The following is a 24,671-nucleotide window of genomic DNA, read 5'->3' on the forward strand; positions in this document are numbered from 1 at the left end:
ACGGCGCTAGTCCGTCAAGATCTTCCGCAGCGAGGTACCAGCAAGCCCGACGCTTCTTTAGATCGGGAACTCAGCGAGCACGCCAAAGATGAGCCTCGTGTTGCAACCTGCTCAAAGAACTTTCCGCTGGACTCCTTCTTTTTAACCGCGTTTCATCTTTCATTTACGTATTCATCGCGCGCTCTCTTTTGTATGTTCTCTTAGTCTAGTCTTCACCGCATTTATTATCCCGTGTAATTTTCATTTGCGCAGCGCACTTTTTTGATTGTTTCGCGAGTGTTCGAAATTCCCACGTGGTGGGCTTTGTGTCGCGCGTCGCGTCCGAGTTGTTGCTGTGTGTGACCCGCACGCCTTCCGCGAAGCTTTTCAACATCTGCTTTCAGTTTGCGTATTCTTTCATACCCGCCGCGGTTGCTCAGTGGCTATGGTGTTGGGCTGCTGAGCACGAGGTCGCGGGATTGAATCCCGGCCACGGCGGCCGCATTTCGATGGGGGCGAAATGCGAAAACACCCGTGTGCTTAGATTTAGGTGCACGTTAAAGAACCCCAGGTGGTCAAAATTTCCGGAGTCCTCAACTACGGCGTGCCTCATAATCAGAAAGTGGTTTTGGCACGTAAAACCCCAAATATTATTATTATTCTTTTTCATCATGTCTCTGGCCTGACCTTATTTTATTAAATTGAGCATGTGTTTTTCCGCCGCCTCCCGTCTCATGCCTCTGGTCCACGGTCGATCAAGCGTGTACCTGATGGCCGGTCAGCATTCGAATCATCCGTAAATGCACGCGGAATGGGTTTGTTGTCGCCCCATGCCCTCCGGTTCAGACAGTGCGAATACATTACCACCCAATATTTGACAGTAACGCATATCTAACACACATAGGACCATTGGTAGAACCAAGCGGACCCGACATTATCGTTCACCTCATTCTACTACAGCGCTCCTGATATGCTTCACGACTCCAGAATACTTTCAGTAAATAATCTTCTTAAACATTAATTAGTCCCAATGTTATTTAACATAACCAGTGATCCTCCTCCATTACACATATTTTAGTCAACTTTGGGTTACTTAAACAGCACAATATTCGCAGCTAACAAGGATTTCTTATTACGACTAAAACCTACTATTTATGGAAAACAATCTGGATATTTCATGGCAGTTTCTACATGGAACGGCCTCCCACTAGATGTCAAGCGCTCTTCTTCTGTCGGTCTATATAGAAAACCAAGATTAACGACACATCTAATCTAATCGCTTCACTCCTGAATTTTTCTTTCCTTCTTTTTTTCTGTTTTTCAATTGTACGCATCAGAATATTTTGGTTTGTTCTGTTGTGCATGCCTTAACTACTGTATTAGTTGCACTGCTAGTTACTGACTTATTTCCAGTTTGTGCTCCATTTACTTTCCATAATATACCATTTTGTAAGTACTACTTTGCTGTTTCATGCTATACACAAAATATTTTCGGACAGGAGGTCCCCTTTCAGCTGCATGTTCTGGGACCTGCTTATGCATACTTATGTAAGCATGCACATCACTTATGAAAGAAATAAACTGACACCGAGGCAATCAGTAGTTTACAAACCACGGCGAATGTGAAATACAACTCCCTATCGCAAACAACTTTGCCTAAACCAAAGCACATAGCTTTGGCACGTGCAATAAAAATCAATCGTTTGATCGCGCCTCGTTTATGGCGCCGAGGCATGTTCCCGCTGCCAAGGTAGAACGCTCCAGGGGCGGATCCGTATGTCTGCAGTCCAGCAGCGATGACGACATGCCGAAGTTGTACGTGACGATCATGTTCCAGCCACTGAACAGAACAAGGCGCGCGTAGTGCGACCGCTCGGCAGTTTTCAGCATCTCGTTCAGCACCAGGTACGTGTTGTTGAATACGAGCATCTCCTCGTCATTGTCAACTTGCATGTCTTGCGGAAGATGTTTGTTGATGGCGTTCACCAAGGCGCCGTCTGCAACACGCTGGGTGAGGTTGTGAGCCAGTTCTCCGATCGTGGCGTATGACTGGGTAAAATTGGCCTTGGCAAAGTGCTGTTGCAGGTTCATTGCCAGGTACGTGAATACACGGTAAATCGTCTCGCCGAAGCGTAACGCAGAATCGCGCCCGATCGATGGCACCACCGACAGCATGCAGGCGGCCGCATTTGATGGTACGAAATTCAAAAGGTCCAATAGAGACGGTACGACAAAGCTCAGAGAGAGGCCGTACCGCCTGTCCGTCCTCAAGTAAGGCTCCATTCTCAGGAGAAGGGGCGTCCCCAGGTTGTAGTCTAGCGACAGGCCCAGCAGGTACTCCATCATGTCGAAGTGCTTCGGAAGCGTCGAAGATGGCCACGTGACGTTGAACTTTTTCAGCACGTCGAAGAGGACCTGTGTAAAGAACAGTTGCGCGATTTAACGTCCCGTTACTCTACTCTGGGCTACGAGGAATGCCGTACTGTGGGGGGAGGGGGGATGGAAGAGCCTACGGACTAAAAATATCCACCTCTGATAGTAAAGGAAATAATAAAAATAGGAGAGACTCTGACGTCACAAGCGAATCTTTACAGCAGTTTATGTAGCTGATAAAACGACAAGCCTCACTACGTATAGCTGTCTGATAATTTGCTATCCCAACTAATGCTTCCCCTGTCGGGCGATACGGGGACTCGTTTGTTATATCCTTAGTTGCTGACTGTTACTGCGGATTTCATAAGCATGGCAAGGTATTAATACCATATTCATGTGCATACAACATGTAGAAGTGACCAAACAGACCGCTTTTAAAGCGAATCGGTCTCTCTCGCTCTTTCGGCCGTTTTCGGGGTAGGTCGGGGGCATAGAGTTTCTTACACTCTAAGAAGAAAAGGAGGAAATGGGGTATTGAGGTTGCTCCTTTAGGGGAGCAACTGATCTGCCACAACCATTCCTCCCTTTAGAGGGTAAGTGCGTGGGGATGAACTGTTACTCCCCATGCCGTTACTCCTCCGAGGACTAACAGTTGCTCTTTTCCGATGCTCCTCAAAGGAGTAACGGTCATTATTTCCGATGCTCCGCAAAGGTGGAATTAATGAAATTAGGCATTTATACGCTAATAAAAAAGATTACTGAGCTGAAAAAAAAAAGAAAAAAAGGGTGCCCGAAAGCAGGATTCGAACTCACCTCCACGCGGTCCCATGTTAACTACTCTAACCACTGCACCACGGCAGATTGCTTGATGGGGATAGGAAATTGAGACAGGTTAAGCATCGGAACGCAGGTGCAGCAATGTAAAAGCGACTCTGCATTTCGTGTATGCTGTGCGGGGAGAGTGTAACGTTGAGTGTACTTGCAACCATAAGCGAGTGCGAAAAGAAATATGCCCGAGTATTCTTAGGGTGCTTTAAACTGAGGCACTACACGATGTAAACGTGTAGCGAGCTCAAACGGGGCACCTGAGACGACAGAGACGGACAATTGCTCTGTCACTTAGCGCGTCCCGTTTGAGCTACACATCGCTTCAGTTAAGTTCGTAATCTCCTTGGAACGGAATGAACTTAGGTACTATTGACCAGCACAATCTGGCAGTCTATCAATGACTTGCGCGTTTAATGTGTATCGCTCACTTATGGGGTGCGCACGAAGGGCATGGCTCTTCACATTCTAACTTTAAATTTCACGCAATTTTCTCACGAAGAGGCAAAGTGCTGCTTTGCATGTAGTTCAATGGACAGTGCACGAACTTCGAACTATTCACGATTTATAGACAATAGTTTTTACCGCATCACTGCACGACACAGACGAAAACAGCGGAGCGCATGGGGAGTAACTGTTGCCGTTCGTCCTCCCGTTGCTCTCTTTCCGACCAGGGACTAAACACTTACTCTCCAAAATTTGCACACGGCACGCACATCCATGCAGTTACTCCCTTGAGGGACGAAAGCGCCCTTTTTGGGACGAACTGCGCAGTTACTCCCGTTTTCCCCGGAATTCTTCTTAGAGTGTACAGTATTTACTAGAGGGAATTCTGCGCTGGTGTCTACGGGACTGGTTCAGCCAGCGTGGAAATTGTGCCAAGTATGTGGATTTGCATAAACTTCGTCCTTTTGGCTTCAAACGGCTTCGTGACTTTGTAAACTCGTCATATTCTACAAAGTAATCCGCAACAAACAATTAAATAAACATTAAAATAGTCCGACCGCAGGATTCGAAGATAGAACTTCTAGCACAGTAGCCCCGATATTGAAACCATTAGGCGACGAACGCGTGCATCGACAAGCGGCATTAAACGCCCTGATGAATCTATCGCGGGCAAGCCCGTGCAAGAGACGCTTGGCGCGTTTCGATTTGGCCGCCTGCAATTAGTAGTAGTGATTGCGCGCGTTCGAAGCGTCCCTTCTGTACTTCCCAAAAGTATATGCTTCTCTCCAATGCACGACAATGAAGGTATATGAAGCGTAATAAATAACGCCACAGGTATGAAGATCAGACAAATCCATGCACTTCCCATCATTACCACGGTGGCCGAACGACTGCAGTGTCAGACTTCCATTTAGTAATTACTGTAGGATCTTAATGATCGGGGGTGCGACACAGGTCGAACGTGGGCGCATGCACTCGGGCAACTGAGTTGCAAAAGGAGGCGAGCAATAAGTGGGGAGGAATGCACTGTCGCTTGGTTAGGTCGCTCGCATGTTCACTGCGGGAAGGCGAGGGAGAGGGCGCGTTATCTCGGGCAAGCGAGTAGCGGGGAGTGGCTAGCAGTCGCCAGCCCCGTAGAGTTTCATACAATAGTCGTAGGAAACTCTATGGCCAGCCCATCGTGGACTATTCGGCGGACGATAAAGACGCAGGAGAGCTTTCGGTCGGACGCTGACGGCGTTGACGTCGACGCAACATGGAGAGCAAGGAGTGATCACATTGCTCTCCGTGGCTAGGAGAAAGGAACTCTGGGAAAGCGCGGTAGAAAAGGGGTGCGTTATCAGGAACACCCGACTAGCGGGGAAGGGCAGAAAGAAGGGGGAGGCGGGGATTGTCGCCTCGCTCGCTCGTTCGCTCGTTCGGGCTATTCGCTAACATTGACAACCATCGTCGATCGTTTCCGCTTGGTTTCGAGAACAGGTTACAAAACACGCAGAGCCCGGATACGCCAAATCAATCTGAAGTCAGCTAAGAACAACTTTTCAAAAAAAGGCCTCCGAGGAGCGGGAACAGCACCTGTAGTTGTCATCAGAATTTCGGCATCAGTTGGCATCAGAATAAATACAGGCACGAAAAACGAAACTTGAATGTCACGTTGTTTGAAACACTCAGTTTTTTTTTTCTCGGATTCTGCAGGCCACACGAATGTCACGCCGCCGTAAGACAGTGGTACCGCGAACAAAGACACATCAACTTATTATTTCGGATCCTTTCACTATTGCTATTTTATGCAGTGAAACTTACAATCTCGTTCTGTTTTGCTTCGCAGCGAGCTGTCGATCGGAGGTACGCCAAGCGGTACTCGTGCAGTGACGGCAGAGTCAACGACGCGGTCGTTATCGAATGTCTGCCAGAGAATTTACAGCAACGCAGTCTCCACCGGCTGCGGCCCCGTAGCATCCTTATGACCGGGGCGCAGGAAGGCACCGCATTTTAGAAAAAAAAAGCACGTTCCTGTACAGCGAGTGATACGAAAGTACAAATAGCGCCGGTGTGGCGGAGCGTTCTAAATATGCATCGAAGTCTAGCTGATTGCAAATACTTGGGAAGAATTCGGCTGGAGCTAAACCCGACACCTATCGGTATTTTTACTGCTTTCTTTTCAAGAATATCTCACCTGGATATCTTCACGACTCTCCCTGAAAGCCGAGACGCAGGTCTGATATCCGGTTACGGTCCGCCTGACATCCAGCGACTCATGGTCAAAGCCAGGATGCTCGAGTTGGTGCAGCAAGAACGCCTTCGTTCTCGCTCCGAGGAGTGCGAAATGGTGCTCATGGGCAGGGTACCGTCGGGGCCACTGTGCGCACACGTACTCGTACATGTTCTCGCACGGGTCCACGCTTTTGTCCACGCTGGCGACCAGCTCCTGAGCGTAGTCGTGGCACTTGAGTGGGTGATCGCACGACGGATTAAGCAAGCAAGGCTAGTCTGTCCACCAGGACCCAACCAGCACCGTACAATACGCCGATCAGCAGCACTGCCGCAACCTTGGGGTAGGTGGACATTCTGCTGAGGCTGATGGAGACGGCATTGTAGCAGTCGTCGTTCACCTTTGAGCGTAGCTGAAACGCGAGGCTGCAGTTCGCTTGTGCGCTTCTTCCTCTGCTCGTGCCGCCACCGAGCGCGTGAGTGCACTCGCGTGATCAAAAACTTCATTTTAACGCGATAGCGTTAAGGAGCTCGTGTCGCAGAAAAGCCGGTGTCGTCGGCGTCGGTGTCTTTCTTCTCAGGTTGTGAAGCTAGAAATCTGTTTAGGGAATTAACCAAACATCTACAACAGCCCTTTCTGGGGTCGATCACTTTGGAGCGCTCCCTTACGTAGGTTTCCCAGTGGGCCCTCGAATGGAGACTCGAATGGAGACTTATGGCGAGAGTACAGAGCTATGTCAAGTATCTCCACGGCGAGAATATCAAACAGATACCTTCTAGGCAATTTTTTTTAGAAACGGGAAGCTAGACCGATCTCATCAAATCCTTTTCAACAAGGTACTGGCCAACAAGGCAACTAGTCCAAGCAGAATGAGGGCAATAACAAAGTGGCCGCTACAATATATACACATCCTTCTGGAAGACGTTTCAGTGGTCGCGGCCTAAAACGCGAGAAATGCCTAGAAAATTCCCAGGCTTGCTTTATGCGTTCAGAGCCCGCGTCCCTAAGAAAGTTCGAGAAACACCGGCGAAGGCGATAAAAGCGTCGTGCTGGAATCGGGGGAATCAGACCGCGCCGATGAAGAGATGCGACGCGTTGACCGGCCGTCTGAAGGCGATTCCCCAACAAGCTGGCTGACGAGTTCCTCGGGCGCCTGCATTTCTGCAACAAGTTCCTTCTTCTAGATTTGCTTCAAGTTACGTCGAGGATGTCTGGCTTAAGACCAGCACGGGTGAATATAAGTGGACACTTGGTACTCCTATTCATTCTCTCTGTTCAACTATTAGTGCTTGTTGTTCATTATTTTCAAGAGTTCTGTTAACACCCATCTATGTTGCATTGTAATGAGCCTCTCCGAAGTGTGCATGTGTGTACGCAAGCAAGCGATCCTCCTGTTAACTACCTTTTATGATCCATTAATCTCTGATTAACACAACCTATATGTCCTACGTAGAAGTGGTCGCAACTGAAAGACACACCATATACCACACTAGTACGGCAGTCCGTGAATTTTTTCTGTGTTTCACGAAATAAACGTCTGTCCGCCTTTTATCTTCTACCTGCCCATTCTTTCATTGCACGGTGGCACAAATCCTTCCTAGCTTGTCGACACGCTAGTTTATCGCCAACGTTTTGCTTTGCTTTGCTTTGCTTTGCTTTTTTGCTCGCTTGCTTGCTTGCTTGCTTGCTTCCACGTGTCTTCCACGTGGATTCCACGTGCTTTGCTTCCCACGTGCTCAGACAATAAATTACACAGAAAGAATTGTATTGTGAGCTGGCAGTGACTGTCGTCAGCTCCAGCCCATTTTTCTTTACAGCCACTGTTGCTTCGTTGTCTGTTGCCATTATGTGCTTGTTACTAACAAAAAATTTTGCCCCGGGGTTCCACTGATTTTTATTGCTCAAAAAATGCAAACACTTGGGCACTGCCAGCCTTGGTGCCTTAAAGTAAAGCACGAGGGCTCATTGGCCAGTTGCCTGCTTCCAAGATCATCTATGTAATGTCAGTGGTGGAAAGGATACTTCACCTCCGCCATTATGGCTTTGAGTGCTCCTGCCCAGCACTCCCAGGACTATGATTAGTACACATGTGTAACTATCCAAGAAAATGATGATTGGGACAACCACTGCTGTAGCTCACTTGGTAGACGATCACAAGCACAAGGCCGAAATGTGCGTTCAGCTCCAACCGGCAGCAAGTTGTCTCTTAATGCAAATCATTATCAGGATCTATCTTCGAATTTCTTCATGCATCTAGCCAGGCAGTCTCAAAAACAATTAGTAACGTGCCTGATTTCGGGTCTTGAACACATTTCCCCAGTGCAGTAGCCCGATTCTTCACTCATTAGGCTACAGATGCATGCACAGCTGGTCAGATTAACCTCACTAGTTTTCTAGTAGCAGCTAATGCCTTGAGATGTTATGTGACACTCGCAGAGTTTGGGATCCACCCGTTTCAGCTCAGATGCAACATGAAGAAGGTGTCCTGTCTGCTTCGGGGATGCATTGTGCATGCGATTGGTTTGGGTTTCTCTATGTTGACGTATCGTGCTTTGTATTCCATGTGGTAGTGGACATTACTTCAATCGCAGCTTCAATGCTATGCCCACAAAACCAGTTGTAGACAGGTGCTCGAGAGTGATGTGAAACCCGCTCTCCCTCATTCTCACTTGCATACAGCAGGTAGAGTATCCAGTTTAATGCAGTTCATATCTGTGGGGCATTTCCTTCTTATTCTGCTTATGTGTCATGTGTTGTACACATAGAGAAAGCCAGTCCTCCACATCATGGTTCTCAGTGCCACTGAATACAACGCAGTCTCGCTGCCTTGACATGCCACAGTACCTGACATCTGGGGTTGAGGTAGCATTTTGCTGTCCCTTGGCGTCAGGCATAGCCAAGGTTGGAGGCAAGTAGAGTCCGCATTCAAAGTTCCAGGTTGAAGAATAGAACCAGCACGCCCACCATGTGTGAGCGCAAGCGTAAATTTAGCTCTAAACGTGATTTGTGACAGGAATAAAGATACACTAAAAGGGCAAGCTGAATGAGCCCGAGCACCAATAACGGTCTTCTTTCACATCCTTTCTTGGCGTCTGTCTTTGTAGCTACATAGTAATTACTTAGTAATTACTTAGTTTACTAAGCTATCCCCAACTGAGAACTCGCTCGAGCATAGAAAAACCACGACTGTAGGCGCCAGTGTTTCTCATGTTTAAATCACAATTTTGAGGCATCAACCACAGCATAGTGTGAATGATACATTGGGCACTGCAATCCCTGTAATGTGCACACTGAGTGCCTTTTCTCTTCTTCTTCTTAGGGTGCTTGAGATTTTTGGTTGGGTTGCCTTAAATGTGTTAGCTCGGAGAGTCTATAGATGTGTCCTCATTGTTCAGGTTACATCTGACGATGGCTGAACGTTCTGTGGCTATGATGTGATGCTTTAGGACACATGATTCTCATTTCTGTATTTTTGCTGGGATACTTTTTCACAAGGGGTTTTAGTAACATAATTGCACAGGCGATACAAAATGAGGCGTACCATGTGCTTTACCTTTAGCATATTCATGATCACCAATGGTAAATAAAACACTGATGCAAACCAAGCATCCCCAAGAATGAATGTACCTCTCTTTCATATAGGCTGCTGTGTTCCAGCTAAATCTGCTTTTTCTGTGTACAGTGACTTTGTCGCTCAGTTAGTGCTTCCCAATCACCGTTACACTGTAACCCATTAAATATAGGAAATGCTGCAACATGACGCTTCCCCTCTCTTCCCTTGACCTTCTCACCTTTCACTCTGCTGCAAACTTTTACAGTTCAATACTCGAATAATTCAAACAAAAATTCATGCAACCATGTATACCGGCCAACTCTCTCGATTTGTGCGGGAGACTCCCGAATTCTGACCAATTCTTCGGATTGTACGGACTCGGCCGTAAATCTCCCGAAAAACTGCCCCAAAACAGAACTATAAACAGAAATAACACATTCATAAAATAATAACAATAAAAACGCGTCACGCAGCCACAACCGCATCATTGGCTTCGTGCGCAACGTAGCTAGCCGAAGTCTGATTTAAATCCAAATCATTCGTGCGCAGCCAGTGTAGGACTAACCCAGTTCACATCATATCGAAAGAGCAAATGTAACGTGTGAGGTAACTTTCACGTCCCGAGCTTAGTTGGAAACAGTGATCTGGAATATGTTTTAACCTCCTAAAGTAGAGAGAAATGTTTAGAAACAATGTTCACTAAGAACCCTCATTCTTCCTTTCTTTTTTCTGTTTTCATGTGGTATACGAGGTCTATAGTTCACTTTCGCGGTGTCCTCGGCGAACTCAACTAGTAACCTCGTTTGTATTTGTTGAACTTACAGGGCACGGTAGGGACAATCTGTAGGAAAAGCTACACTCTATCTCACAAGTCGCTTGCAGCACTGCCAGATGTGGGAGCTGTACGCAGGCAACATGCTTAAACTGCAGAATTTGATTCCGGGCCAAACTATTTTATTATTGGCCGTACTACAGACCTGCATTTTGTCTTGATACTTGATGCGTAACAGCGGTACGTGACCGTCTGAGCAACTTTCCGCCTGTGCGCCGTATACCGCAACGGCAGTTACCACCGATAGTCATAATAGCCATCTTAGCCATTACTATGTAGCAACATGGCAGCGCCCAGACCGCCTGCTTCGATCCGAATCCACACTTGTTACTGGCTCTCCGCACTGTCATAAATGGTCATCCGTCATCGCTTAGTCTCTTGAAACGCTAAGGGTAAAGCGGAAGGTATGTTATTCTTATTTAGATAAGCTAATTCTTTCAAGCTGCTATAAAACTACAGAGGCGGCGCATTGTTGTAAATGTTTGATTTCAAATTCACATATGGCGCCACGGTACTAGCGCTGGTAATCAGTTGATGATATGGCGCACTATTGATCCTTTCTCAATGCAAAATTATGTACTACTCCGCACTAGTATGAACTGTGATGACAGCTGAGAGAGAACGCCAAATCGACGCCGAGCAAATGATGCTGGCCGTCCGCTTTTGCTTAGGGATAAGAAGCGCTCAGTAAAGTGAAGCGAACAGTACATACATTCATTGAAATCACCCATACAACACACAGAACAGAATGCGTTTCAATTCCCTACTGATAACGTAAACTCGTAGAGAAACGTCGTTGGCGCGAATCTGACGCCGCTATATGAGCGCTCGAAGCCGCAGGTAAGCGCCGAAAACGAGCCGAAGAAGCCGTACTGCGAAAACAACAACGCGACGATGCGACACGGCATATTACCACGTGTGCAAGCGGGCTTTCGCCTTCACGTGTCACAGGAGTGTAACATGCTACCGAACTTTATTCCTACCGAACAGTCACGTGATTACGTGAAACAAACGAGAAGCGAAACTATAACCTGCGCGCGGGCACGTCCTTCCGAAACTTTCAGCTAGCGGGGTATACATGCTCGATGCCGCCGCAGTGCCTGGGTTAAGCACACTATTCAGTATATTCCAGACCAGTGTTTCTCAAACTGCGGGTCATTACCCCCAAATGGGTCATGAGCCTTCCTCCAGGGGTCACGGAGGGTCCAGCTTCCACTGTCAGCAATGGCGCCAATAGCTCTTACCAACCTTTCACGTCAAACATTAAAACGATCCACCTTCCTCTTTGCACTCCTTGAATTATCGGTGCGAGCCGAAGAAACTTTTTTTTTGCCTTCGAGGTAGCCAAACAATATCTTTTACCGGTCCTCAAGGATTAAACTGCATATCCTTCTCATTGTAATATATGATTAAATAAATCTTTGTTAAAAAACATAAACAAGCTTTCTCGTACTTCTCTCTGCTGTGTTTATTGCCTCGTAAATAAAATAAAAGTCAGATTCTATATGCGTCGCTGAACAAACAATTTTCAAGAGGCTTATGAAATAGGGTAGGGGGAAGGTTCATGCAAGGTTTGGTCATAATGAAAAGGGTCACGTAGTGCAAAAGCTCGACAAACTCTCTTCTAGGCAGTATAGCTGAAGGGGAGTTCACACCGAACCACAAAGAAGGACAGAAAGTAAGTCATTCGCATTAGGAAACAAATGATCCTCTTCAAGGAGCATATTAGGAGTATGATTTAGCTCGGGGCCAACTCCGAGCTTCCTTATCAAACACGTCTAAGCATTAGAATTCTTTACGAGTCAACCGCTGAACTAAACTGATTCAAATGTGCTGCACTTGAAACATAAATTCCAGTAGCTCTCGGAAGCAAGGTTTTGATTTATGGTCTGGAATGTTTCACAAAACTGTCAAAAATTGTAAGGCAAGAAAAATTCATAAAGAAAGATAGCAAATGTTTAACTCTATCTAAAGAAATCTATCACAGTTCTCTTGACTGCAACTGTGAACGTATAAAACGAAGGAATATCTCGAAGATGACAGCAGGTGCGCTGACAGTCAGTAACTGGCGGGTTGTGTTTGTTTTTTTTGTTTTATCGGAGCCGCTTTTAGCACAACAACGCTCCCACAGGCCTTTCCTCCCAGCAATCGCTGAGTGACCAAGCTCCTAGGGAGGAGATGCTGCCCTCGAGAAGTCATGAATATTTAATGATGACCCAAGAATTTCGCAGGCCTCGCACACACATTAGCTCACGCACACAAATCGGAAACTGAAAGCCACAGCACCCTTTTAAAAAGCTTTAGCGACGTGCGAAAGCAGGCAGCACAAGAAAATAAAAAGGCGGAATGCTACAGCAATAAAATCAAGAACGCCCACACATCAAAAAACGCGCGTTTCTACTTCTCTCAGTGTGTGGCATTGCCTCAAGCGAATATTTCCACGGCATTTTTAAACGCTTGCCTATAGAAGAAGGGTGCTGAAGGAGGCATAAAGAAGCGGCAGCGGTACGTTGGACACTTCCAAAGTCGAGAAATTATAGCATTGCCACTGCAAGATCAGTATTAGAGGCGTTCGCCTTTTTCTGAAGACTTGCTCCACTGACACGCTTTAAGTCTGCGACGTCTGCCAGGGAATAATATTTGTTTTGTGCATCTAATACCGTAAGGCTGGACATAACTACTTGGCATAATGCTAAGGTATAATTCAGCACATATTAAAGAAAGAAGAACGGTGAGGCAATTAAAGGACCGAAAGGAAAGATTCCCACACTGCGCCGAAAACAAAAACATGACCCTTGAGTACGACGGGCAGGTGATAATGAAGGCAAATAAAACTAAAACGAACAAGGCCATATAGACAAAGAAAAATTCAGATAGTAAAAAATGACAAAGAAATGGGCTAGTCACACTGCAGCGAAACGTTCATGCAATATTGTTTCAAAAATTTAAAAGATAGAGCGGAGTTTGTATTCTAGGAAGCACTCTCTGAGAAATCGTGATACCGAGCAGAAAATCCTGAATGCCAGCAGGCATACGGCTGCCGAAAGATGTTTCACTGTAACCTTAATGGAACGTACACCGCTTCGGCGGGTTCAGCGCTGCTCCGGTGGCACACTTGAACGCTGCCGCGAATTCCTTCTCATTGGAAACGGGTAAATTGCAACGCAGGGCGAATGCTGGGTACTTTCCCAACGCCTCCCACGAGTACGGGTACTTTGCACAAAACTCGAAGCAGCCTGCGACGAAAAAGAGCTGCTCCTGCGAGTAGCCGAGCATACCCGGCTGCGTCGGCAGTGAATCGTGCGCCAGACGGGCCTTCTCGGTGCCGGCAGTGTCCGCGAACGTCTCCGACAGCGCGTTGAAGCCGTGGCTCTCGCTGTCGGTGTAGTTGACCAGCTGATTACGAACGCACTGCAGCCTCTGTTTAAAGTTGTCGTACGAGGTCTGCGACCACCAGGTTCCAAAGTGGCCCGTCCTTGTCTGAGTACTGAAACTCGGGTCGAAGGCATGGGACAGCTCGTGACCCAAGATCTTGCCGATGGAGCCGTACGTCACCGTCAGCGCCACGCCTGGGGCAATGAACGGCGGTGCCATGATTGCGGGCAGGATGGCCATGATGTGGTAGAGACGCAAGTAGAAGGCGTTCACATCCACCGAGCTCAACGGCTTGTCTTCGCGATGCACCTGCACGTTCGGGCCCTCGCGTAGGAGACGCTTGTGCTTGTCCGACCGCCGCTTCCACGACTTGATTAACCACTGGAAGAAGGGCTGCGACTGGTCCGCCTCCAGGTAGTCGTAGAAGGCGTCCAGCGCCTGGCTGCTGTTCAGATGCGCCGGAAGCGCTATGATGGAAACGAGGTTATCCACGTGGTTGATGGCACCCGTGGCGGTGGACTGGTCCATCCACGACAGCATGGGGAAGTTGCGCCGCGTGGCGTCGCGCACGGCGTACCACGTGTCCGTGACGTCAAGCACAGCACGTGACTGTGCCGCGCTGTCGACGAAAAAGCGGGCAAGGGCGTAGCCGGCCACCTGTGAATCAATGACGTGGTGAGATCAAGTTGCCACGTGCCGTGCTCAAGGGTCCTACGTGGAAAGCGTACCAAAATGCCTTTTATGACGAGAACCGATATGTCAAGCAAATGGTGCATCTGTCTGTCACAAAGTTTAGCCGCCAGTTGGCGACTCCGCACCGCTAATTCTGCCCAGACCCTATGATTTAATGCGGCAAAGAAAAAAAGCCAAAGAGCTTACCAATTAGTCCCCCTTTCTGCCCTAAATATGAGTATTCACATACACCAACCAAAACAGCAAAGTTGGCGTCTGTTGATGCAGCAACACAGCGGCGCTTTCTGCATAGGATGAATCTTGCCACGTTTGTGAAGTACATCGGCTAAATTCAAACATTTTTATTACCTTTTTTCATTATGAATCGTTCCCGAGACAAAGAAGACTTGTACGTTTTTAGAGGAAGTGGACGATTACCTTTGCTTGCTTCGGCCAGTGCGTGGGCTGCTCTCTCTGGGCTGCTCTCTCTCTGTATATATATATATGTATATATATAGACTGGTTGGCTGCGGTTTTACGCCACCGAATAACGCCGCCTTTGTCAAATAATGCAGATTCGCCTCTTCAGAGGTTTCGGCAGAAATAGTTATATCATGTCAATAGCAGTATTCAGTGAACCAACTTGCAATGCTTCGCAAATTATCTCAGGGCTCGTGTTGCAGATGCAGAAATGCCGTTGGATGGCAAGGTGGTCACATTTACTTAGAAAATACTGTGAGACTAGCACTACTTTTCCGAAATAGTTCTCGCTGCCACTTTAAGAGTAATCAGCATGGCGCAAAGCATAAATTGCTATAAAGTAATCCTAATGTATCCACGTTTGCTCTAAAGCACAACTGGCACAGGATTAAAAATGGTCAATACTTAACCAAGATAGAATATAGGACAATCAACCGGAGGCCAGAAGTTAAGTTCCATGCGGGAGAGACAAAATTACTCATAAAAGAGGCTACAGACAAGACCACACGAATCAATGCACACACGAAGCATTGCCTCATAGACCGGGTCATAATCCTCAGCCACTCAACACCTCTACAAACCATGACGAACGTGAAATATAACTCCCTATCGCAAACAACTTTGCCTAAACCAAAGCACATAGCTTTGGCACGTGCAATACAAATCAATCGTTTGATCGCACCTCGTTTATGGCGCCGAGGCATGTTCCCGCTGCCAAGGTAGAACGCTCCAGGGGCGGATCCGTATGTGTGCAGTCCAGCAGCGATGACGACATGCCAAAGTTGTACGTGACGATCATGTTCCAGCCACTGAACAGAACAAGGCGCGCGGAGTGCGACCGATTGGCAGTTTTCAGCATATGGTTCAGCACCAGGTACGTGTTGTTGAATACGAGCATCTCCTCGTCATTGTCAACTTGCATGTCTTGCGGAAGATGTTTGTTGATGGCGTTCAGCAAGGCGCCGTCTGCAACACGCTGGGTGAGGTTGTGAGCCAGTTCTCCAATCGTGGTGTATGAACGGGTAAAGTTGGCCTCCTGAAAGTGTATTAGGCTCAGTAACGTGTCAATGTAGACACGGTAAATCGTCTCGCCGAAGCGTAACGCAGAATCGCGCCCGATCGATGGCAGCACCGACAGCATGCAGGCGGCCACCTTTGACGGCTTGAAATTACCGAGTTGCAATAGAGACTGTACGACAAAGTTCAGAGAGAGGCCGTACCGCCTGTCCGTCCTCAAGTAAGGCTCCATTTCCAGGAGAAAGGGCGTCCCCAGGTTGTAGTCTAGCGACAGGCCCAGCAGGTATTCCACCACGTCGAAGTGGTTCGGAAGCGTCGAAGACGGCCACGTTACGTTGAACTTTTTCAGCACGTCGAAGAGGACCTGTGTAAAGAACAGTTGCGCAATTTAACGTCTTGTTACTCTACACTGGGGTACGAGGAATGCCGTACTGGGGGGGGGGGATGGGGGGTGGAAGAGCCTACGGATTAAAAATATCCACCTCTGATTGTAAAGGAAATAATCAAAATGGGAGCTAGAGACTCTGACATCTCATTTTCAAGCCAGAAGTGCAGCCATCTTGGTGTGTCATATCTCTTTGTGTGTCTATCAGCTCGACGAAGCAAATTGGGGGCGAGTTCTACGCTTGAATTACGACGAGCTGCAGGAGGTATGCGTTGCTAAAGCACGTCATAATAAAACCTACCAAACTTTTATAACTACTTTCTTGACGCAGACACGCTCCTATGTTTTTCCGTGGCAGATGAGCACGACAACGACGGAGACCCGCGCCGTGATTACGTGTTGCTGGATGACACTCATACTCACAGACGCATACTCACAGACATACTCATGCTCACCACGTGCGTGGTGCGTGAGCTTTAAAGCTCACACACCACGCACGTAATATCTTGACGATATTGTACAAACATACCGAGTAATTAGGTTAGGTACTTCGGATCACTAAGTGACACATTTAGGCTGCTACGCCTAAAGCATGTAAATTAAAATAATTTCTTTAAATATGTGCATCACTGCCGATCCCATTGGCACCGCTCCTATAATTTTTCAGCCACCCCATCGCTATCTACGTAGAAGGCACGCGTGACGTCAGTCGGACGAGCTATACGATTGGCTGCCTACGTTACGCCATCAATCATTGTTCCAACCTTATGGTGAAAGATTATTGTTCGTAATAATTGGAATGCTGGTTAATTTCTTTCCATAAAGAGAGTAACAAAAAGAAAATACACAGCGACAATTCATAACTACGCCCAAGCACTTCTCAGTAACATCTGCTTCTGTGACATACTAAGTTCATTGCGAGCTGCGCGATCAGTGTTGGTCTCGAGGTTTCCCGAGGCCCACGAGTCGCGCTCCTTGCGTTGTGGGCTACAAATTTAGCCATCGACATCATGTCAAACCGCGACATCATGTCTGCCTGCAACGCAGCAGGCAAGCGGAGTGACTGTACGGAAGCGGGCTGTCGGCAGGCCCGCGGCAGGGTCTACGCGGTTCTGGCCGTCACTTCACACCCGAGCATTGCTCCCACAATAGGGTTTCACGTGTCCGGTATACCAGTAAACACAGGCAGGCTGGGCGTTTTGCCGAATGGGCGGAGGCGCAGACAGGAGTGGTCTAGGGTGCCTCGATGTCCTCATTGCCCATTGTGGAGACATAACCGCCACTGTAATGTCTCCACAATGGTGGAGACATTGACGCCAATTCCACCATTGTCACGCTCATCTCGCGTGTCGGGACGCGAACGCTTGAAGGAACGCATGGAAAACGTAAACGACAATAGGGAGAATGTTCTGAAGAGGAGGCCTTGAAGCACAAGAGAGCGTGTCGGCAAATTGTGCGAGAAAAAATACACTACATTTCTTTTTATCAACACAAGATCGGTGTTAAAGAAGAGCTCACTGGGGAGTTCGTCATCGCACGCGTGGTATTCCTTGGAGTCGCTCACCTCTTAAAATATGGTATTGTTAGTTTCAAGGGTAGAATGGCGTCATGAGTAATTATAACAAAGAATGCTGTGCACCATATGAGAGTTCCGCCGTAAAGAGTTTCTGACCTGAAAGGACGCTTAGACAGTGCGGCTGGTTAATTTTAAGAAAAATTTGTGGTTCTGTACCTGATCAAGCAGACATTTTCATCGTCAGGTTCCACTAACGGGTGATACTTCGGGATGTTTCCAGTTACTAACCTGGCCACACTAAGTAGAAACTACAGTTTTGTATTAAGTAGTAAACAGGTAGGAAAATGTTAGTAATGGTCCAAAAAAGGTAGTAACCACTGCAGTTACTACCTACCTTCTTGCAGTTACTAAATTTTATCTAAGAGTGTGTGCGCTGCGCAGAAGAAGCATTTGGCGACAGCGCGATTCAAGAAGAAATAATGGAACTCCCAGGGTGAAAAAGTGTTAATTAAGGGTGTACAAAGAGAACCGCCATGGTATACAGACATCTGCAGAAGCTCAACAGGCGCCAACAGACACTATATTCACTGCACCTAACATTTCTTTCTTTATTTATTTATTTGTTTCCATTGCTAAAATACAATGACGGGGGCTAAGATGAAAGCTGCAATGAGGACGCTTGAGGTGCCCCTGTTACATGGTGGCAGTAAGTAGCGCAATCAACCGTACGCAAAGAACATTACATATAAATATTAATTACAATCATCAATCAATTTATGAGAATTTTCTATAACGGAACAAACAAAAAAGGAACAATGAAATGGGATAAGGACAAATAAAAGCAATGCAGATAGTACGCACCACCACATTACATACACTTGGCAATACGTAAATAAAAGTGAAAATCGCGTACACTTGGCGATGCATAATTAAAGGTGAAAAGGTACGATGGTCGATTAATATTGGAATAATTAAGAGAAAGAAAAGGACGAGCAAAAATTATGTCATTAGAAACATTTAACAAGACACACATGTGAATACAGGTGAAAAAGAAATTACGCTTGATTCATTATTTAGGAGAAGGTTCTGATAAGTAACGACAATTCTGACCGTGTTATGTTAATGATGTCAATGCCAGCGTCATGTAATGAATTAAACAGTCTGGGTAATTTATTTTTCGTCATTCGCAAACCGTAGTTGGTTCTTGAAGGGGGTATAGACCAATATTCTCCGTGACGGGTAATATAGGTAGCTGTATTTCTTTGCAGAGAAGCAATTTCAATAAATACGCTGTTTTCAGAGTTTGAGTTTGAGTGCCGTATACGAAGGAGAGAGCGGTTGTATAGAGAGTAGATTGTAGGTATGTTGTATTGTTTAAAGAGGTGCTCACTGTGACTGTGATACGGCACATTTGCAATGATACGTACGATCTTTTTCTGTAGTAAGTGTATTTTCCTGAGGTTAGTTTCAATTGTTGCGCCCCACACAAGGTGTGTATAATTAATGTGTGATGCAAATAGTGAGTGGCAAATTAATATTTTTACGGATGTCGGTAGACGATATCTGTTCTTGTTTAGCATTCCTGTGATACGGCTAAGCTTTTGTACTACAGAGTATACTTGTCGATCCCATTTTAGCGTACTAGAGAAGTATGTACCTAATACTTTAATTTCATTTACTATTTCTACGCTCCCTTTGTTCTTCTCTAAAGTGTGGCTTTGTGGAACCTTTGTGCATTTCGCATAAAAGATTACGGCTTCTGTGTTATTTGAATTTAATTTTAGATAATTTTCTATAGACCATGAGGATATGTTCTGGAGAAACTTGTTTGCGCTGTTTATTAAACTAGTATAAGATGCCGATGAAATAAACACACTAGTGTCGTCGGCATATATGATAAATTTTGCCTTGGGCTAGATCAGAACAATATCGTTTATATATAAGTTAAAAAGCAGCGGTCTAAGAATGCTTCCTTGTGGGACTCCTGTTTTTATTTCTCCAGAAAACGATTTAAAGTTATTTATGTGCTCATATTGCCGTCTTTTTTCTAAATATGACTTGATTAACTGCAATGGGAGGCCCCTGATACCATATGTATCAAGCTTTGTTAATAATAGGTTATGGTTAATATGATCGAAGGCCTGAGTAAAGTCTATAAATATACCTATTGTCAGTTGCGTCCTTTCAAAATTTTGTAGCATATGGTCTTTCTGGTGTAGTAGTGCTAACTGTGTTGATTTGTTTTTTTGAAAGCCATACTGAGCTTTCGTGACAACGCGATATTTTTCACAGAAGGATGTTAACTGGATCAATATTATTTTTTCAAGTCCCTTAGAAAAGTGCGGTAAAATTGATATGGGGCGATAACTTTGGATATTGAGCCTGTCTGCCTTCTTATATACTGGAATGACTTTAGCAACCTTCATTTTTGATGGAAAGATGCCTTCAGCAATAGCGGTATTATAGATATGAACTAGAATGGGGGCTACATTGTGTATGACATATTTTATGGGTTTTATCTGCAGGTCGTCTGAATCACAACTTTTAGAGTTTTTCATTGTCATAAATACAGAGCAGACCTCGCCAACATTAGTTGGATGGAAAAAGATTGTGTTTGAGTTTCAGGGTGGGGAGAGAGTAGTTTTCGGGCGTGTATGCGCTTGTGTTTCTCTGTTCAGAAGTATTCGTTAGAGGCATTCACCATGTCTGTTTCGGACAGTAAACGCCCTTCTAGGGCTAATTTTTTCAATAGGTTCTGCGCGTTGTTTCCGCTCCAATATATTATCAAGGTTCCTCCACAGTTTTTCTGAGTTTCCATCACACAATAAAAAGGATTGTAGATAATAGTTATCTCTGGTTTTCCTTATTTCCTTGTTTAGACTGTTCCTGTAAACTTTAAACTCTTTAATATCAGCAATTTCACGAGTTTTAATGAATATGGCGTACTTCTCGCATTTTTTTTATTTTCTTTAATAGCTCTCTTGTTATCCATGGTTTTCGGCACGACTTGGGTTTATATTGTTTGACGGTGAAGTGTTTCTTATAGACAACTAAGAATTTTTCAATAAAGATATTGTAGGCTCTTTCCGCATTATATTCCTCAAGTACATCCTCCCAACTTACTCGTTGTAATTCTGTTTGAAACGCTGCCATTGCACGCTCATTGATGTTCTGAAATATCCTAGTTATATTATTGTTAACCTTTTTTAATTGGCACTCGATAAAAATGCATATGGGATTATGATCACCAAGTGGGCTGCTTAAAACAGCGCTTTTCACATATGAAGGCTCATAATTTCTAATAAATAGATCTAACGTAGTCTCCGAGGACATTGTGATTCTAGTACTTGATTCTATAACATTTATACAACCGTTCGAAAAGATTATATTTAAAAAGTCATGCTGTCTAGCACTACGTGCACTCATGTCAATGTTATAATCGCCGCCAAGGATCACTTTTTGCTTGTTTTCGCATGCATACGCCAACAGATGATCTACAAAAGTAAGGAACTCCTGCACGATACCGTCTGGCGGACGATAGCACACACCAAATATAACACCATCAGCTTGAATCCACAATGACTCGACATTATGCGTTATTGTTGTAAAGTCTTCCAATATGTCATAGGGTATGGAATTTTTCACCAGCAGAGAGACACCACCGCCACGTCGAGTTGTTCTGTTCAAGCAAAGTGTTTTCTTTTGCGGTAGTCGAAGAATATTAACATAATTTGAGTACCAGGTCTCACATAACAATGACATCACAGAGGTCATTTATGTCATCGAGAAAGGTTTCTAGTTCACCAAGTTTGTTACAAGCAGATTGTGCATTCATATGCAAACATCTCACGCCTTTAACTGCAGCAAAGGAAGAAAACCATTTTTGTTTATCGATAAGACCGAGCTGCTCCATTGGAATGAGATCAGTAACACCAAAGACGAAGACTCAGGTGCTGGTGACCCGGAGTTCATTCACCTCTTTCATTACCGTCGCTGGTTCACCACTCGATTTGCGCATCAACACCTTGTCATTTGAATGCCAAACAAACTTGTAGTCTGCATTCTTCGCCCATTCTTTAGTGGCAGCAAGGAGCTTTCTGGTTCGTGAGGTTACGTTTTCATTAATTAACAAGCACGTTCACGCACGCACTGACAAACGCGAACACAATGCACACGAAGCCATTAGCTATTTCGCGTAGCCTTGTTTTCAAATTTAAACGGAGTATGGGGTTCGCCACCGTTATGCACCAGTTTTCGCAGTTTTTCGCACTGCAGGATATCATGCAACCCAGTTCCCGTTTGAAAGTAAAGAAAGTATCACGCCAACAAACGGCCGTAACGCGTTTCAGAAGGATTTCATACTAGAGCGTTACATGGCAGCGTGAGGCAGCTTAATAGTGCTGTATTACTGCAAACCATAAAAAAATATTACCTATTTTGGTCCACATAACGCCCCCGTGCTGCCTACAAATCGTTCATGGACACGCGCGCCGGTAACGCGTCCTTCGGAGCGGGTGTGGGATTGGCGGAGGCTAGGGTGCCTCGATGTCCTCGTCCCCCGCGGCTCCGCTGCGGCGGACGAGGAGGACATCTAGGCACCCTAGTGGGCGCCATAGCAGACGACGCGGTTGTCTCCACCCTGTACCGAGCGGTGGGCGAGGAGGACAGCGAGAAACATTGGAACCGCCTAGAAATATACAGTAGCTCTAGAGCGACCTGCAGTGAGCTGCCACCTTGTGTAACAGTAATCAACCAGATAAACACAGGGATAATATAGCGGTAACAGAATGCATTCAACTTTGCTGCTGGCGTAAATTTTCGGCAGCAGCGTAGTCATAAACACGTTGTCTTTCTAACAGTTTTAAATGTTTTACACTTGACTGCAGCAATGATAGCTGTGTGTTTTGCAGGCTGAGCTCCGCACCACATGGTGGCTGCGCCGTGCAGGCCGCTCACTTTTACGCGTCCACCATCCGTCAAAACGCCCATCTCGACTACTATTACCGGAATACTGGACACGCTCGGCGCTGCGACAGAACGCTCGCAAAACACGCTGCTTTGGTTGCACTTGCTGAGGTCGGTGGTAAGGTGGCTGTGGGAAGAGAGACGTCAGATCACATCATGACGCGGAGCCATTCAAGGAGAGGCTTAGCCCTGATAACTTTCAGGGGGGGGGGGGGCCGAAAGATATGTGCGTGGTAGGACTAGGAAGGGAGCGTGGGGCACGAGAGGGCAGATTAGCGCGGCTATGTATAACTGTGACTGCGGCTCCTGAGCGCGGCCGCGCACGCCCTCAGGGCAACCTGCGGTGGGTTTGAAAGCAAGGCTACGCGAAATAACTAATGGCTCCGTGTGCATTGTGCTCGCGTTTGTCGGTGCGCGCGTGAACGTGCTTGTTAATTTAGCTAGCAAGCGAATCTTTCCAGCAGTTTAAGCAGATGATAAAACAACTACGCCTACTTCGTATAGCTGTCTAATTATTTGCTATCGCAATCAATGCTTCCTCTCTCGGGCGAAACGGTGACCGTGGTAATATACCCTTAGTTGCCGACTGTTACTGCGTGTTTAATAAAGAAGACGATGCATTTATGATCATTTTCATGCCCATGCAACATCTAGAAGTCCCCTAACCGACCGCTATTGACGCGACTCGCTTTCTTTGGCTCTTTCGGCCGTTTCCGTGCTAGGTCGGAGGTCCGACAACGGTCGGACTTGCGGAAAGCGGGGAAACGTGCAGACGCAAAGAGCGCTTGCACTCGGGCAACCGAGTTGCAGAGAGGAGGCGGGGTAGGAATGGGGAGGGGCGCACACTCGTTTGATCAGCTCGCTCGCTCGTTCGTTCGCTGCGGAAAGGCGAGGGAAAGGGCGCGTTCTTTCGGGCAAGCGAGTCGCCGGCAGTGGCGAGACGAAGCACGGGGGGAGGCGGTCACTCTCTGGTTCGCTCGCTCGTTCATCGCACGATGGCCAGCCCATCGTGGACAATGCGCCGGCCGAGAAACCGCTCGCTTGTTCGTTCGTTCAAGCTATTCGCTTACATTTACAATCATCGTCGATGGATTCTGCATCGTTTTCTATACAATACACGCAGATCCCAGATACGCCAAATCAATCTAAAGTCAGCTAAGAAGGCCTCTTCTTCAAAACGAGGCCTCTTATGAGCAAGAACAGCACGTGCAAATGGCATCAGAATTTACGGAGCGCCCAACGTCTGAGAAAACCCTAAATTTCAGAGCACTTTGTGTACCCATCCACTTAAACCTCATAACGCTATTTTCGCGTACGCCAATGCAGGCACGAAAGACGAAACTTGATTATCACGTTGTCTGAAAATTCAGACAGAGAATTTACAGCAACGCAGTCTCCACCCACTGCAGCCCCGTAGCATCCTTATGACCGGGGCGCAGGAAGGCACCGTATTTACGAAATGGCATGAGCGGAGAGTACAAAAGTGCTAATGGCTCCCCTGTATTGGAGCATTCTGAATATGTGTCGAAGTATAGCGATTGCAAAAAAATGGGAAGTATTAGGGTGAAGCTATACCAGACACCTATAAGTTTTTTTTTTCCTCCTGTCATTTCAGGGATATCTAACCTGGATATCTTCACGATGCTCCGTGAAAGCCAAGACGCAGGCCTGATATCCGGTTACGATCTGCCTGACAGCCAGCGACTCATGTTCAAAGCCAGGATGCTCGAGTTGGTGCAGCAAGAACGCCGTCGTTCTCGCTCTGAGGAACTCAAAATTGTTATTAAAGGCAGGATACCGTCGGGGCCAGTGTGCGCACACGTGCTCGTACAGGTTGTCGCACGGGTCTACGCTTTTGTCCACGCTGGCGGCCAGCTCCTCGGCGTAGTCGTAGCACATGAGCGGGTGATCGCACCACGGGTAAGCAAGCAAGGCTAGTCTGTCCACCAGGAGCCTCCCGGCGCAGTACAATATGCCGATGAGCAGCACTACCGCAACGTTCGGGGCGGCGGACATTCTGCTGAAGCTGATGGAGACGGC

The 24,671-nt window shown here is 46.6% G+C and overlaps 2 protein-coding genes across 2 annotated transcripts; both read right to left on the reverse strand.

Moving 5' to 3' along the window:
• Positions 1-829: 829 nt before the first annotated feature.
• LOC142564904 (uncharacterized) lies at positions 830-6,104 on the reverse strand. Its single transcript, XM_075676104.1, has 2 exons — positions 5,801-6,104; positions 830-2,394 (listed from the first exon to the last, which is right to left on the reverse strand). The coding sequence occupies exons 1-2, from the start codon at positions 6,005-6,007 to the stop codon at positions 1,675-1,677; spliced, it is 927 nt and encodes a 308-aa protein (XP_075532219.1). The 5' UTR covers positions 6,008-6,104; the 3' UTR covers positions 830-1,674.
• Positions 6,105-11,630: 5,526 nt separating this feature from the next.
• LOC142563225 (neprilysin-1-like) lies at positions 11,631-24,647 on the reverse strand. The gene is made up of 3 exons (XM_075673775.1): positions 24,453-24,647; positions 15,431-16,129; positions 11,631-14,253 (listed from the first exon to the last, which is right to left on the reverse strand). The coding sequence occupies exons 1-3, from the start codon at positions 24,645-24,647 to the stop codon at positions 13,285-13,287; spliced, it is 1,863 nt and encodes a 620-aa protein (XP_075529890.1). The 3' UTR covers positions 11,631-13,284.
• Positions 24,648-24,671: the final 24 nt, after the last annotated feature.

Source organism: Dermacentor variabilis, chromosome 11, assembly GCF_050947875.1.
Source record: "Dermacentor variabilis isolate Ectoservices chromosome 11, ASM5094787v1, whole genome shotgun sequence".
NCBI classification, from domain to species: Eukaryota; Metazoa; Arthropoda; class Arachnida; order Ixodida; family Ixodidae; genus Dermacentor; species Dermacentor variabilis.